The sequence below is a fragment of the Nelusetta ayraudi genome, unplaced genomic scaffold (assembly GCF_046127955.1).
Source record: "Nelusetta ayraudi isolate G7.1 ecotype Tasmania unplaced genomic scaffold, CSIRO-AGI_Nayr_v1 ptg000020l, whole genome shotgun sequence".
Lineage (NCBI taxonomy): Eukaryota > Metazoa > Chordata > Actinopteri > Tetraodontiformes > Monacanthidae > Nelusetta > Nelusetta ayraudi.
This window is the reverse complement of record NW_027466070.1, coordinates 2,287,501-2,303,094: the sequence shown is the minus strand read 5'-3', so window position 1 is coordinate 2,303,094 and position 15,594 is coordinate 2,287,501. Positions and strand designations below refer to the sequence as shown.

At 49.5% G+C, this 15,594-nt stretch overlaps 1 protein-coding gene across 3 annotated transcripts in view; it reads right to left on the bottom strand.

The window, feature by feature from the left end:
- The window catches only part of reln (reelin), a 95,533-nt gene that overhangs the window by 35,745 nt on the left and 44,194 nt on the right, over positions 1-15,594 (bottom strand). For all 3 annotated transcript variants that reach the window (XM_076027392.1, XM_076027394.1, XM_076027395.1), the window contains exons 4-11: positions 13,274-13,344; positions 5,135-5,167; positions 4,954-5,032; positions 4,749-4,845; positions 3,007-3,058; positions 1,468-1,576; positions 326-566; positions 46-191 (exon numbers count right to left, since the gene is read on the bottom strand). In XM_076027392.1, the coding sequence (XP_075883507.1) occupies positions 46-191; positions 326-566; positions 1,468-1,576; positions 3,007-3,058; positions 4,749-4,845; positions 4,954-5,032; positions 5,135-5,167; positions 13,274-13,344 (828 nt within the window). The remainder of the gene's footprint in view (positions 1-45; positions 192-325; positions 567-1,467; positions 1,577-3,006; positions 3,059-4,748; positions 4,846-4,953; positions 5,033-5,134; positions 5,168-13,273; positions 13,345-15,594) is intronic.

Below are 15,594 nucleotides of genomic sequence, written 5' to 3'. Positions count from 1 at the left end.
TGAGGCCGGTGGGGACGGCACAACGCCATCTGCTGCTTGACGTACTTTGCCGGCGAGCTCTCAAAGTCTTCCTCCCAGTAGCTCCGCCCTTCCTCGCGGTGCAGGTCGACATCTCTGGTGGAGGCGAAGCTCTGGGCGACTCCGTCGCCGCCGTGGAAGTACAGGGCGTTGCCCTCCGACTGGCAGGCGTGCTGGCAGAGAGGAATTTAGATGTTGAGACATGCAATGGATAACATTTTCACGTGCACAAGCTGTTGACTTCCTTGAATCTGAGAGGACTCGGACTGGCTCCGGCCCCCTCCCCCGCCCAGATTCATCTGTGCACCTTGACAGTAGCTCCGGGGAAGAAGAGCCAGTTTGCCGTGTCGGGAGGGTCCAAGTTGTCCTCCAGCAGCGGGGCTTTGTGGGCAGCGTTGACCAGCAGCACGTTGTCCAGCCCCCAGCAGGACTCGTAGCCCTCGGGGCCCTGCGGAGCGTCCTGGGACCAGCGGAGACGCACGCCGTCGGCCTTGGAGCGGTGTGGCAGCGGCAGCAGGTGCACCACGGTGCTGCTGTTGGTCGGCGCTCTGCAGAGGGACAGCACAGCGCTGTTGCTGAGTGTGTCGCTTGTGTGATTTAGAATCTAAAATAATAATTAATTCTTAAAACGTGCATGTTTAGCCCTCTGTTTGCAGCCAGGACTTTAGATTCCTGCAGAAGCAGTCCCCAGAGAAATGAAGCAAGCTACACCACAAGCTACATGGCAAAAGTAGGTAGCTACATCGACACTACTTTCTTTGTACCAACTTCATGATCAAGAACGACTTTCCACCAAACAAATAGGCTGGCAAAAAATACTCTGTTTGATTATTAATTATGAAACAAACAGGAGCAATTCAAACAAGCCCTGTCTGGCTTTTTGTGTCTTCCTTCTTGGAACATTTTCTTGCCGTACCACGTATTAATTATCATTACTTGTGCCGCGACTGCTAGCGACATTGAGCTGCGGCACCTAGGAGTGCCACCAGGGATACCACAGCTCGGTGCCACTGCCACAAATTGAGCTTGCCATGGACAGTAACGTGTAGCGTCTGAGTGACGCTACGACACCACTGGACTCTAGAAATAGCTGCGCTACAGAAAAAGCTATCTGGTTCAAAAGGAGCGGCATTAGCGTGACGCTACTGAAAATTGTAATCAACGAAAGTAGCGTCGCTACTTGTAGCGCGCTGCTGCCCATCACTGGATTCTTCTTGCGCAAAAGTCTGAGCAATTCACGGCTGGATGGGCTACATAAGCCTGATAGGGACGGAGGGATGGAATAACAGGAGGGCTGGTAGAGGAGGAGAAGACTGATGCATGTGAAGCAGGAGGTGAGAAGAGAGGATGACACACGTTGGACGACAGATGGAGGGACTGTGGGGTGGATGAGGAGGTAGCAGGAGGAGGAGGTGGATGAGGAAGAGGAGGAGGAGCTGGACAGAGAACCTGATCTTCTCCAGTGTGATCCAGTCATCCGAGGTGTTGCTGTTGCCGCTGACGCTGTACGACACGGTGATGGCAGGGTCTGAGTAACTGAACCGACAGGAGCCCGAGCCTGGAAAGAAAACACACACACACACACGCACGGAGGACTGTTAACAGACTGCTGACGTCCAAACACGCAGCAGCTAATTCCGTGTGACTCCTGTCAGAGGGTCTGGCTCCTCGGCCTGCTCTTTGAGGGCAGCCAGGCACGGCAAGGAGGGGGAGGATGCTGCTACTTCTGGCTGGTTCCTTCCTCTGTCGACTGGAAAATGGGGTCTACATGGTGTCACAGTGGAATGGTAGCTTGGCCGCGCCGAGAAGGAATGGCCCCGCGACCAGTTACATTGGAGATGAAGACCCAACGACCGCAAAGCGCGTCTTCGTGCTGGAGCAGCATCTGTTGGCGTGCTGCAGCACCAGAGTGTTTCCAATGCCCTCAAAATGCCCGTGAGTGAAGATGTTGCAGGAGCTTATGGGGTCAAAGGTCACTAATGGAAGAGGAACTAAGCCCTCTGTCTCCGGCTACGACTCCTACGTGCAGGTCAGCGTTCCCGCTCGAGAAACACAGTTGAATACCTCCAGCAGGACGTGAGTACAGCACGGCAGGATGACGTAGCTCTGCGCCGCCGCCGTGTGTGTGTGTGTGTGTGTGTGTGTGTGTGTGTGTGTGTGTGTGTACTTTTTATTTCCACTCTCCGTCCAGCTCCTGTGAGAGTTTGCCGGATGCATGTAATGGACATGAAAAATACAAGGACGCTAAAAACTCCCCACCGCCGCCGCTGCCGCTGCTGCCGCTGCTGCCGCCGCCGCCGCCTACAGGGTGTCTTCCTACGATGTCGTGAATCATTCATTGCTGCGATGGAGGAGGCCGGGCGGGGACCGGGAGGGAGCAGCGACTCAAAGACACTGCGTAGCAGCAGGTTGAATCTATATATACATATATCGATATGTATGCTGTGTAAATGGGATGTTTCTTGGAGGCGACACAGGGATCTGCTGTGCTGCAGTCAGCACGAGTCGTTTCAGGGGCAAAAAAATTCATTCATTTAACCCCCCCCCCTCCAAAAAAAAAAAAAGCTCAAATATGAGTCATTCAATACGGATGTAATAGCATTGTCAGTGACAAAAGTATGCAACACTTCTGGGTTAAATGTGTGATGCACACCAAAGGAAAAAGAATTTATGTGGTCATTTATATTTTTGGTGCTTGTACTTTGTACAAAAACTAGAAATAAAGTTAAAATAAAATAAAAAGAGGCCAAACTGAACCGTGGATGCTCCTGCAAGTTTCATGACTGGATAAACAAAAAACGTGCAGATGCTGCCAGACTAGAACTAAAAGAGATCAGGGGTCCAATCAAAATTAATTGCACATTTTTCAAGATTTGGAAAAGTCACGTAAAGTATTGCAGTAAATATTACATGACGGACGTGTCAGTGAGTCATTATTTTGGTGTTTTTCTCTGAGAATGTAAATGTGGTCTGGATGGAAAACCTCACCGAGGGCGAACTGCAGGATGGAGGCCGTGCTGGTGTTGAGTGGTACGGTGATCTGTGAAGACAAACACAGCAGAAAATCAGAAAATAACCTTCTGGCTTTCAATGAAAAAAAAAACAACAACTTTATTCAGCCTCAATTTCAAACTGTCTGCTGTGGCTTATTTTCTTTTCTTTTCCCCCTCCCTCCCGGGTGATGATGATGATGCTGTGTTTGTGGATATGTGTCAGCGTTTCTGGACGTGCTTGTTGCTCCTGATGGAAGAGTCGCCAGGCAGTGGCATCAAACACTTGGACGCGTGACAGACGGAAGAGAGGCTTATCAGAGGAGGACACGGACTGGCGCCGTTCAACTGCCGCCCGACGCCTTTTATTTGCGACAGCGGAATAAATGGCCTGAAATCAGCTTTGTAAGCGGAGAAGGACAGCGTGGAAATCATTGATAAGCAGTTATGAGTCACTGTGTGTCTGTGTTCCACCGAGTGCGGCTGGTGTTCTGGTGCTGCTCGGCTTTGCTGGAAAAAAAGAAATTCCCAGAGTTCCATTCTTTCTTTCGGCTTCCAGTCTTCATTACCCTCCGTTCTTTGGCTCCTCTGGGCCTCTCAGTTGTGCCAGAGTTCAGTTTTGTTTGTTTTGTTTTTCCGAACAGAAGCCAAATTAAAGTTAGCGGCTGATTGATGTCACATTTTGTTTTTAACTCTTGTAGACTTGAATACTGAACGTCACTAATGGCAGACATGCTTCTTTTTTTCTTGCATGTGTGACTTTTGCTGAAGGTATCCGCTAAAATGCACCAGTTCTGAAAATCAGCGCTTTCTGTGATGTCACAGTGTAAGTTAGTATGTGACAACACTGCTTCGCGGATGCCTTGTTTCAGTAGCTGCATTTACATTACAGGTTTTCGCAAAATAAAAGTGATATTTCTAAAAAAATTCGACAAAGTACCATGCGATTGCGATTGCGATTTTCAGGCACATAAACCATAATTCTCGTAAAATCCCGTCCTGCGAGACCCCACCTTGAGGAGGATGGAGGTACAAAACATTTTCTAATTCCTCTTATAAATCTGCCTTTCAATGTTGTTTGCTGTCCAGAATGGCTGTTATATTTTTCTCTATGATTACTTGTAAAAAAGAAAAATCCGTCTCCTCCTCCGTTCAAATTTAAGTGACGAGTAAATGCGAAAGAAGCGTTTTCATGACACTTTTGCGATCTCCCTCTGTATCGACACACCTGAGAAAGCACCACATGAGAGAGAGGGTATTTTTTTAAGTTTAGGTGTTTCCATGACCGTTTTTTTATTGTGATATTTGAGTTTTGCGCCATTCTAAGTGTAATGGAAACGCAGCTAGTGAAGTCCCGAACACAAAGCATCGGCCTTATAGCAGGTGGCTGTAAACAGAGGGCTAAATGTGCTGCTCTCTGGAGATCCTGTCGAGTTTTTGGGGATACAAAACAAAACAAAGATGTGAAATGTGTTTGAAATGGGGCCTTTAAAAATTCACCACCCAGGCCAGTCTCTAGCCGTGCAACTCAATCCGACACGCTGTGGTACTTGTGTGTGAAAAAGTAAAGCTCCACAGTGGTGGACCACAGCAGAGGCTGTGGAGCGGCGTATGTTTAAACATGAGATGCGACGGCGCGGTCGTCGCCTCGCCGCTGCAGTTTATTGTGCTTGTGGTTGCGGTTTGTGCGGTCGATGGGCTGTGGAGTGCACAGCAGTGCGGTGGGACGGCGGCAGTTACCAGCTCGCGCTCTCCGAAGGGCTCGCAGAAAGTCGCCGCTCTGCCGTGCATCAGCACGCCGCACTGCTCTCCCACCTCGCAGTTGCTGCACTCTGACCTGTAGGGGGCATGGGTTGGGGGGAGGGGGGGGTGAAAAGGCCGCAGATGCGGGCGAACGAACAGGACGCCGCGGATGACAAGAGAGGGCAGTAACCTCTCCACCTACCAGATGCTGGAGTCGAGCTCTGCCAGGAGGGCGGAGTCAAAGTCGTCCCGCAGCACGGCGTGCCGACCGTGCAGCTCCGCTGTGCAAGCACACGCAACGCCATGTGTTCACGGTTAGACACCTTTTCATGTCACAATTTCCTGCTGCGGTTGTAAAATCAAAAAAGGAAAATCAGACTCACCCAGATTCGGCCTGAGAGGAGACTCGGTGGGCGCTGAAAGAGAGGAGGAGGGAGGAAAAGAAGAGAGGAAGAGTGAGGAAGACAATAAACCATGGCTGAGATGTTTGAGATGTTTTGTCGACAATGGACGGAACGCTGGACGTTGCACGAGGAGAACAAGACCAGCAGATTTGCAAGCGATGAATTCATGGGTTAAACCTCATGTAACGATGGGCTGTTGGAACAGATGTAAATATTGATAGTATCGATATCAAGGTGAGTATTGGTATTGGTATGAGATCGATACTTTTGCTGCAATTTCTCTTCTGGATGTTAGTCCAGCTTCTCTCCAAGTAAACCGTGTATCTCTCTACTTGAGTTCATTTCACAAATATCACTGTGTCATGAAAGGTCCTTTTTGTGTAAACTTAAATTGTTTTGTATTGTAGTATTAGTTACTAAATATATATTATATATATATATATATATATATATATAATCTTTGCCTCTGAAGGCAAAATCACAAAATGATTCAATGATCATAACATTTTTATTCACTTGGTATCAGATCGATACCAAAATCCTCTGCATCGTCCAGTCCTGCATTGCAATGTATAGGAGCGTATTGGAAGGACAGCGCAGACTTTCCTACCCAGCCAAGTGACATTCAATCACACCGACTCCTTGGAGTGAAACACAAACTTTGTGTGACTGTCCAGTCGCGGCTGCGGCTGCCTGGTGGCTGCAGCTGTTAATGTGATGAACGGGCCAGGAGGGCCTGATTAACAGTTCAATGCCATTAACCGGCATCCTCCCCAGAGGAGCCTGTGACCGTGTGTGTGTGTGTGTGGCCGAGCTAACACACTTAACCACCAATCTGTCCCCTGGGAAGCACACACTGTGAGGTGAGTGAGGTGGGCCGGCGACTGTAGCGTCTTAATGGACTGCACATTGGTTTTTAATGAGAACACTTTGTAGCCGTGCAGCAAGTCTGCCCTTCTTCTTCTTCTTCTTCTTCTTCTTCTTCTTCTTCTTCTTCTTTTTCTTCTTCTTCTTCTTCTTCTTCTTCTTTTTTGCAAATTACCATGAAGTTGGAGCACAGTGCAAGTATTTTTTTTTTTTTTTAAGAATAAAGAGGAGAAGTGAGTGGGGAAACAAAGAGGATTTCATTGGATTGATAAGGTATTTTTATGAAGTGAGCAATGCAGAATGAAGAAGAATAAGGATGAAGAAATAATGTGAAGCAGATGCCAACTGAACTTCCACAGCTGCAGGGAAATTGGCGGTGAAACTAAACTTTAAGTCCACATTGAAGCTAAAAGCGACTCCAGCGACTCTGGAAGACCTCGTTAAGCCAACATGCAGACTTTGCGTTGCGTGGCGAACTTATTGGAGCTTTTACTGAGGTGTTCATATCACGAGTATTGACTCTCGAGCGGCACACCGGTGGCTTGGAGCCCAAGTCCCCTTTCATCTCTGCCACGTCCGCGCTGATTTCTTGCTCTGGGCCGGGAGAAAGAGGGATAATCTGCACCAAGAGTTCTCCATCCAGGATGAGCCGGCCCACCTGATAAAACACGGCCAGATAAGACACGCAGGGCTCATTCCAAAAGTTTAATCTCAACTCTTGCTTAAGACTTTCTTTAAAATTGGACTGCGGCTCTTAAAATTTCCACTAAGAGACGAGCTCAGATAAGGAAAAAAAAAAAAAGCACGACTAAGCTACCCCATAAACAACAGGAGCTAAAAAAAAAGAAAAAAAAAGAGGTGAGAGCAAAATGAGGTATTATTAAAACATTTGATAGGGTTCTCAATATTTCCTCACTGGTGCTTCGGTTTCACTTTAGTTAGCTGCCCTCATTTTCCAGCCAGCCGCTGGTTTTTAGCCGAACGCAGGCAGTGTTTGGTGCTGACCCAAGGAGTCTTAGTGGTCTGAGTGACAGTTTAGCTCCGCCCGCTGAGAGCGTCTGCATCGTTCTCCACTAATCCTCAGCTGAAGTGAAACGTGTGACTCAGGCCTCCAGCGACTTCCACTTACCACATGCACAATGTACTTATTTTCATATCTTCGCTTTTTAATTTTAATCCCAGACTCCAGTGGAGTGGAGGAGCCGTGCGTGGCTACATACCTTAAAAAAAAAAAAAACTTCTAAAAAGTAGTGTTGTTAGCCCTCTGTTTGCAGCCTCCTGCTGAAAGTGATCCTTTGCTGGACCTTCCATGTGCATAGCAAGGGACTGGAGCCAAAAACCTGTCTGGCACTGTCATCTCAAACCTGGGAGAGGTGTGAGTGCCCTCTGTGGCATCACAAGGGGCTGATTTTGTATGCTGTAGCGACAGAGGGCGCTAGCGCCGCTAGCAGGGTTGATCTTCGGGGGGGGGACCTCAAACATTTTCACCAGACTGAAGGCTGCTGCTGATCCACTTCTAACACCGGCACAGTCGTTGATGCTTGGTTGATATTCTTCTTCTGAATTAAACTCAAATCTCTCTCAGTCTTTCTAGTGAGGTCAAGACTGGAAGACTCTTATTTTCCCTCAGTGGATAATCCCTCCGAGCTCCCCAAAAAGGCCTCATTTACAGTTTCCTTTCTCCACGCTCCATCACGGTCTCCCCACCGCCTCCCCCACACACCCCCTCCACCCTTCCCCCCACCCTTGTCCTCCGTCTCCCCCCATCGCCTCACCCCCTGGACGTCGGGGGTGCAGACAGCGGCGCTCATTTCGACTGGATTAATCCCCTCTCACTTTCTTAAAGACTTCAATTACTGCCTGCTCCATTTGCGGCTCATCTCCGCTAATGCCTGTATCTCCCCGGCCAGGGCTCACGCTCGCAAACTTGCAGAGCAACGGACGTGCACACGCACGCACAAGGCCACAAGGCTCCCCCCCCCCTGCTATGCACACACTCGGGCACAGCGCAGAGGGGTTTCTCAATAAACCAGACAGGAAGTTGAACGGCTCTGATGAGCAGAGGTTCGGGGGGGACGGAGCGAGCAGGAGCTTTAGCCGACTCAGACGTCTCTGCACAAAGGGTGCAGGGCACGAGTCATGTTAAACCCCACCACCCCTCCACCCCCACCCCTTTCCTGCTTTAATCTCACCCCTCAAACCCACCCGCTCCCTCCCCAGAGTCCCTTTCTCCACACCCTGTGAACTCCAGACTGCTCCCTCCTTCTTCCTCCTCTTCTTCTTCTCCTCTTCCTCTTGTTTGCTCCCCTTTGCCTCCGTCTGACTCACATCCTTAAGTCCCGTTTGAAGTCGAGCTGCTCCCGACTAAGTGGAGGTGGCAATTACCGGCTCACCGGGGATACAGGATGCTGTTGTTGTCTTTCTTTCTCTCTTTCTTTTTTGTTCTTCCATAATGAATATCACGGAGAAGGGTTCTCCAAGGTCAGGCTGGAGCCACTTGAAGGCTCTCCATGAAACGGGGCCTTTTGTGTGGGTTCTAATTAGCATCATTACAAAGATCACGGGTGAGTGGAGAGTGGAGAGGAGACGTTCTCCGCCACAATTTTCCAATTTCAGCGCCACCTTTTCCCTGCTGTGAACTGAAGGTCAGGTAGAATCCGAAGAGGGAAATGTTGGGATGAGTTGGGAGGAATACTGAATGTAAATTATGTGTTGTGTCTGTGTGGTAAATATCTCACTGTGGGAGATGTGGACCTAAACACAGTGCAGAAGCCTTCACCCATCACCGCTCTCATAAGCAGGATGTATCATGTTCTGTGTTTCCTGTTTTATTTTGAAGTCTGTTTGTTCCTGCCTTCATTTCTTGAGTTCTGTCACCTGTGCCCTGTTTTCAGCCCTGCCCTCGAGCAGCCCTGCTCTCCAGCCCCAGTGTATAAGTAGTCCTTGGCTGTGTCTCAACTCAGGGTCTGCATCTTTCGAAGGAAGCGTCCTCTGTCGGAAGGCGGGTCCTTTGGAGGACGGTCTAGCCTTCGGCGTATTTCCTGGTTGCGTCACCGCTGTTCCCTCCTGCTGGCCAGTCCCGGAAGTGACATTTTAATAGCATCAAGCTAACCGTTGGTTCGCCATCCAACCATGACGTTGGATGTTCAAACAACTAAAAACCCTTCGTTAAAGCTTAATATTTTATGTGAAATTTGAATATTTAAATTAATACGCCGTGTCTTTGCCAGTAGATGCCGCAATTTCAGCTGACTTCCCAGGATCCCAGGATGCTTTGCAGCAGCACGCAAAGCATCTTGGGATATAGGAGGACGCGAAGGCTAGTAGCGGTGCATCCGGCTAAAAGTAGGGTGCATTTCGAGGGCGCGTTTGGGAGTTTTGGGAATTGGGACAAGCCTTCGCAAAGTGCTATGACGCAACTGGCCTTCAAATGCAGGCTTCGAAGGATGCAGACCCTGAATTGAGACACAGCCTTTGTCTCCCTTTGTCTTGGTCGGATCATTGTTTTATGTCTTCTGTCAAGGTTCATGCCATGCTGTTCCAGTGAAGTATTCTCAGGTCTGTTCTTGTTATTTTAATTTTTGCTACGATTTTTAGTTTAGTTTTTTTTGTTTAAGCCTCCCAGTGTGCTTTTTGGCACTAGTGACCCTCACGGAACACCCTTAGTTTTGGTTAATAGTTTAAATAAAACCCTTTTTTCCGTGCAACCTGAAAATCTGCATCTGCCTCCATGCCTCCAAACACAAAAAGACAGGAAAACCACACAGCGTATGAAAAATAAGCACAAAGCACGAGCGCAGAGGAAAAAAAGAGAAGAGGATTGACTCGGGATGCAGGGGGGTGGGAGGGTGAAGGTCTCAAGGTTTCCTGCTAGCGAGCGATGAGGGATGGCAGGCGAGCCGGCGCTCCGCCAGCCTGGCGGCCGGCGCCGGCAGACAGACCGGGAGGGCGGCGAGGACGCGGCAGCGGTGGAGGCCACCCGCTCCGCCGCCGCTGTGATCAGGCGTCCCTCAGGGGAGCGTCACCCCCCACTTTGAGTTATATGTCCCTTTAATAATCCATCTGGGCCGCCGGTGCACTCGGCCAGGTCCATAAAGAGCTGATTTATTCCCTCTGTGGAAATGAGACGAGCTGGCGACGGCGGCAGGCGGGCGGTGACTCGGGGAGCGCCGGCCCCCGCTGTCAGCCGATCCAGCTGATGGACGGCCCGCAGCTCCGCTCCACGCCCACAACAACCCCACCCTTCATCAGCCGCCTCGGCCTCGCCTCCCCATGGCCTCCCTGCCTGCCTGCCTACATGGGCATTTTTTCTTATCTGGAACTTAAGTATTTCTACGGTGGAGACACACTTGTGTTTCCATCCTGCCCTCCTGCCACTGAGTGCCATCGCAGTGATTCCAAAACATTCACATCATTGGGATTTTTGCTGCGTCACGATCCAAAGTGTCTCAACCTGCCGCTGATTGATGGCGTTCACGTACCATTCAGACACGCATTAGCCTCCGCTGACGATGAAAAACATAGACAGGGTTTTGTTTCTGTTGGCCGATGGGTAAAGTACCAGGATCGGAGCAAACTAAAGAGGGAAGTCGAAGGAATCTAGTGGAGGATAAAGACAGGATGGTGGAGCAGGAGGAGGAAACGAGGAGCTGACGCAGCAGAAAGGGGCCGTGACAGCACACACGGAGGGGATCCAGACACAGGTACACACAAGGATGTAAACAAACACACACACACACATGGTCCCAACGTTTGCATGTAAATTCAAACTGTAAAAAAATTTCCAAGACTGTCTCTGTGAACTTTGTTCTGTGACACGCGCTACTTTGTGCTCATTTCAAAGGTTTTAAAGACTTCTTCTGATCCCATCTTAATCTCTTATCTTGGTTAAAGTTCACTCTTCCACCTCTTTATGGCGCCAAGTTTAACCTCAAACTCTTCTCTCGCCTCTCGGGGCTAATCTGCATTTGTTCCTAAAGACCCCCTCGCTGCGGCTGATCACCGCTGATTGGCTGCTTTGGTTTTTTTCCTTGGCAGCCCCTCCTGCTCCGCGTCTCACTTCTCAGCCGGCTTCAGATGGCTTTCACCTGGGCGGTTCTTCAAAGCTCCAGACTTTAAGCTCCGCGAACCTGCGAGGTGGCTCGAGCCACTCGCTCCCCTCGTCTTTGGCTCCGCTCTGAATGCTAATGCCGGGATTTCAAGTAACTTTGCTGGCAGCGACCTGCGACCTCGTCGCCTGCCAACAGAAGAGCGCGTGACAGCTCCGCTGTGATGCCGCTGGACTGTAAAAGGCCTGAACGTCGCCCCATGTGACCTGCGAGCGGTCGTCTCGGCCAACTTTTGATATTTCGCTGAGTCACTTCACTTCACCTCGCCTTCAAATCTTCAGTTCTTGCATATTTCAGTTTTATTTTTTTTTAACAATGAATATCTGAATTTGGACACTCCAAAGAGTCAAGAGACATTAGGCTATTTCTCCTTCATCCCTCCTCCTCTCTGGCATCCACCCCCATCTCCGCTGTGGCCGATGGCATTTGTTTGTTTCTCATCTGTGAGTCAGATTTTTCCCCGGTGCGATGTGCGATTTGCCATCAAGAGAATTAGCCTGCAACCAGGTCAACTGCAGGCTCGCATGTCCTCCTGTATCCTCTTATTGTTGATGACGGATAATTATCAGGCCGCCTCAATTCTGAAAAACTAAGCTTCGTGATGACTTTCTCTTTCATTTTCAACCTCCGATCATTTCCGCACACAATTTCTGAGAACCATTAGATAAAGACCTAAATACTGACTGCTGTTTGTTCCTGGAACACAGCACCCCTATTGGTGAAAGTATGCAGTTGCAGAGCAAGACTTCAAATAGAGCTGTAATTTTGTACGGTTCATAAGCTGCAGCAATATTCCTGTGTTAGCTTTGATCTCTGCAAAAACGGTGCAGATGCAGACAAATACAGCATTGCGTGGCTTTGTCCAGAGTCCTGTTGACTCAACGCCTTTGGCACACACACAGATGTTATTTTTTCTGAATAGGCATCTTCTCAGAAATGAACATGCACTGTGTGACAGAATATATAACTATTTGTAACTTTTCCGTCCAATGTAAATGTTCAAAACCTGCCGCAACACAAAGTTGCAAAGACATGACAAAAAGGCTAATTGTCTCATCTCTCAGGGCCGCTAAGAGACTCACGGGGCGCTCGCAACAGTTAAAATACTGCACCTCGGCTAATTTATCTCTCCGCTCCAAATTTGCCTGCTTTGCCTCGGCGGAGGTTCTGCGAGGACTGAATCTCTTCTTCCCAGCTTGCGAGTCGCTGCGGGGCCTTTTGGCAGCCGCGCAGCCCAGTGAGTGTCGTTGGCGGCGGATACTTAATTTGCATGGGGAGAAAAAGAGCAGAGCGGGGCAGTGTGTCAGTGGTGGCGAGGGGACGAGGGGACGAGCTCTCGGGCAAGGAGACGGAGGAGGAGATGGCGGCGAGCTGTCCGTCAGCGACTCAGGTCTGACCGACGGCTGCGAGCGGACAGAAAGCCCCTGCAGAAGAACCGTCTTCTTGGCTCGACCATCACAAGTGCCTCTGTCGGGGCTCGCCGAGGGACAGTTTTCATCACGAAACGCCACAGAGGTCGTTGACTTTAATAAAGTGTGTAATTAAAAAAAAAAAAATCTAAAAAGATTAAAAAAAAAACTGCCTTATCTGAGGCAGTTTGGCCAGCAGTCGGTCGGACTTGCCCACTTTTGGGATTTAGAGTCAAACTTGACAAATGGGGAAGAGTGGGAGGGGAGGGGAGGGGTGGAGGCATCCGTCCCGTAAACAAGCAATTACAGACACCCAGCACACACGCAGCGTCTGGCGGCAACTGCTCAAATCTCCTTCGAAGTCCCGAAAAAAAGAAAGAAAAAAAAAGTTGATGTAAGAAGCGTCGTCCAGGAAGAGCAAATCTCCACCAGAGCGAGATGGAGAGAGAGAAGAGGAGGAGAGGAGGGTAAAGCTGCGTTTAGCATAAGCTGGAATTAAGCTGGCAATATAGGACATCCAACTATCTCTGGCTGTGGCCGCTTCATTAGACAGAGGAGAGGGAGCGAACCAGGGGGCGCCGGAGAGGCGGTGATTCATCCGCACCCTGACATTCTGGTGCACATGATGGACAATAATGGGAGGTGAGAGGAGGTGCGGGTGGGGGTATGGACGTATAGGTGCCCAGGTGGGAACATAGAGCGTGTGCAGGCTGGTTCTGGGTGCTGCCACTCACCTCCTTGCTCGCAGAGCTGCTGGGCCAGAGCATCCTTGAAGAGGATCTGTCCTCGGTGCGTCGCCGTGGCTCTGCCAGGAAGAAGGAGAGAGAAAAAAAGATGAAGAAGGAGAGAAAGTTACGGCCTCTGTTTCTGATGAAGGCAGATTGATGGGGAACAGACGGCGCCGTGTCCCTACATAAAGCAGCGGGGCGTCTCTTAAAGTTCAGCCTCGAACCGCGAGTCGAATCCTTCAAAACAAGATGCGTACGTGGAGCAAAATGGATGAACGAGGACGGCGACTGCACCACTGCAGAAGACGACATCATGACATGGTATCCCTCCGTCGAGAGGATTCCTTTTCATTTCACCGGCCAGTAATATCAGGGATATTTCTGCCAGCTGATATAATATCCCACACTCGGCCGGCGCTCATGAGGAATCACTTACAGCGCAATATCCTCTGCATTAGCAGGCTGCACTCTGGTGTGAAGCTGTACTATATGTTGCGTGCAGCATGTATGGAATGTAATGTGTGCCCCCCCCCCCCCGCTGCCCCACAACCCTTCCTATAGCCTTGAAATGCATTATTCATTGGAAAAAAACACATAGAGCTTTAAAATTCTAAAAGGGTGAAGCGATCGCGGGCGGAGTGGAGATCCACTGCTGCTGCTGCTGCTGCTGCTGCTGCTGCTGCTGGCATGTCGAGGAAGAAGCTCCTTTGTTGCAACACCGTCTCAAGATCCAGCCAATCGTCCAGCCGCCAACCAACCCCATTGTCTCCTGGCCTCCGGTTTACGAGGTAAACACGGCCCAGACACAAACTTCAATCGCTTCAGTCATGAAACACTTTGCAGAAAAATTCAGGGACTTATTTCTGCAGGAACATCTCTCCGAAATGAGGTTCCAGGGGTTCCTGAGGTGACAGAAACTTTTGATTTGTGCTCCACGTCTGTCAAACTTCATCTCACCAGGGCCCCCGAAATGCAGAGTCACAACTTTTATGGGTGCTGAGGCATTTACTCGCTCATCTTGGCTCATGAATAACTAACAGAGCTCCTCATTAATTAGTTAGCGGTTGCTGCTTCTTTTTTTTTTTCCTTTTGCTTTTTTCCTTCTTGCTTGAGCAGAACTGAGCGGAAAACAGACTTAATTACAGTCATATTTCAGAATAGGAGCGGAAACTAATTTGAGATTGGTATTTATGAATAAAAGATGCCTGGTAACGAACGGCGGGTGGCCATGTAGGAACAAGGCGCTTAAATATTTACTAAACACGTTCTCGGCTCGACTTTGCTAAACAGCTTCCGCTAAGTGTGTGTGTGTGTGTGTGTGTGTGTGTGTGTGTGTGTCGGGGGATGGGGGGCGCTGACCTCACACATCGTTTACACTCGCTGAACACATCTGTGACAGTCACCCTTAACCTGGTAACCAGGTAACAACATGACAGATGCTGCTGTTGATGTTGCCTGCATACATGAAGCTATCAAAGTCAATCAGGTGAAACACGTGCATTAAAATTGAGAGGACAGGTTAATAGGGGACTATTATTATTGAAAATTATTGAGCCATTAAAACAGGCATAAACTTCAGTAATACTCAAAAAAACTAAAGAAGTGGACCCTAAATGATGATTTATTGTCATCCAAACTTTGACTTCTACACCTGTGTCGTCTTTTAAATCCTGCCGACGGGGCTTAAGGTGCGTTTTCACTTTGAGTTTCCTAATTCTGCGTCATGCGGTTGAAACGGCAGCCCGGCGAGGCCACTTAAGCTCGGAGGATGGAGAGCGCGTGGCCAGCGCAGCGCGACGCCAGCGTCTGTCCCGCCGTCACACTCCGACAACTCCTCAGCGTGTGTCTCTCATTACCATCCCCCCCAACACACACACACACACACACACACACACACACAAGGAGGAACAGCGCTAATGCACACAAAACACTCATTCAACATCTAAATGTTAATTTGACTTTCTTCAGAGGGGGAAAAAAGCAATTAGGGGCCCGAATGTTTCGGTGTTTTTCCCCTTCATCTCTCCCGTCTTCCCGTCCAGACCAAGGATCATTCATCTTGCGAAAAATAAGTGTCATCGGCCCCTCCGCTCATTTATCAACTGGAGCAAATGTGAAAGATGGGGGGGGAGGGGGGGAGAGATGGAGGGAGGGAAATGACAGAGGAAAGAGGAGGATTGAGTGAGATACGGCGATAAACGGAGGATGCTGGCGCTGGGATTTGGTCGGAGGAAGGAAAATTAGAGATGGGAGTCGGACGGCCTTGTCTCTCAAAGTCCTCAATCTGCTGTCAGGAAGCGGGGCGTGCAAGCGAGGGCAGAGATCCA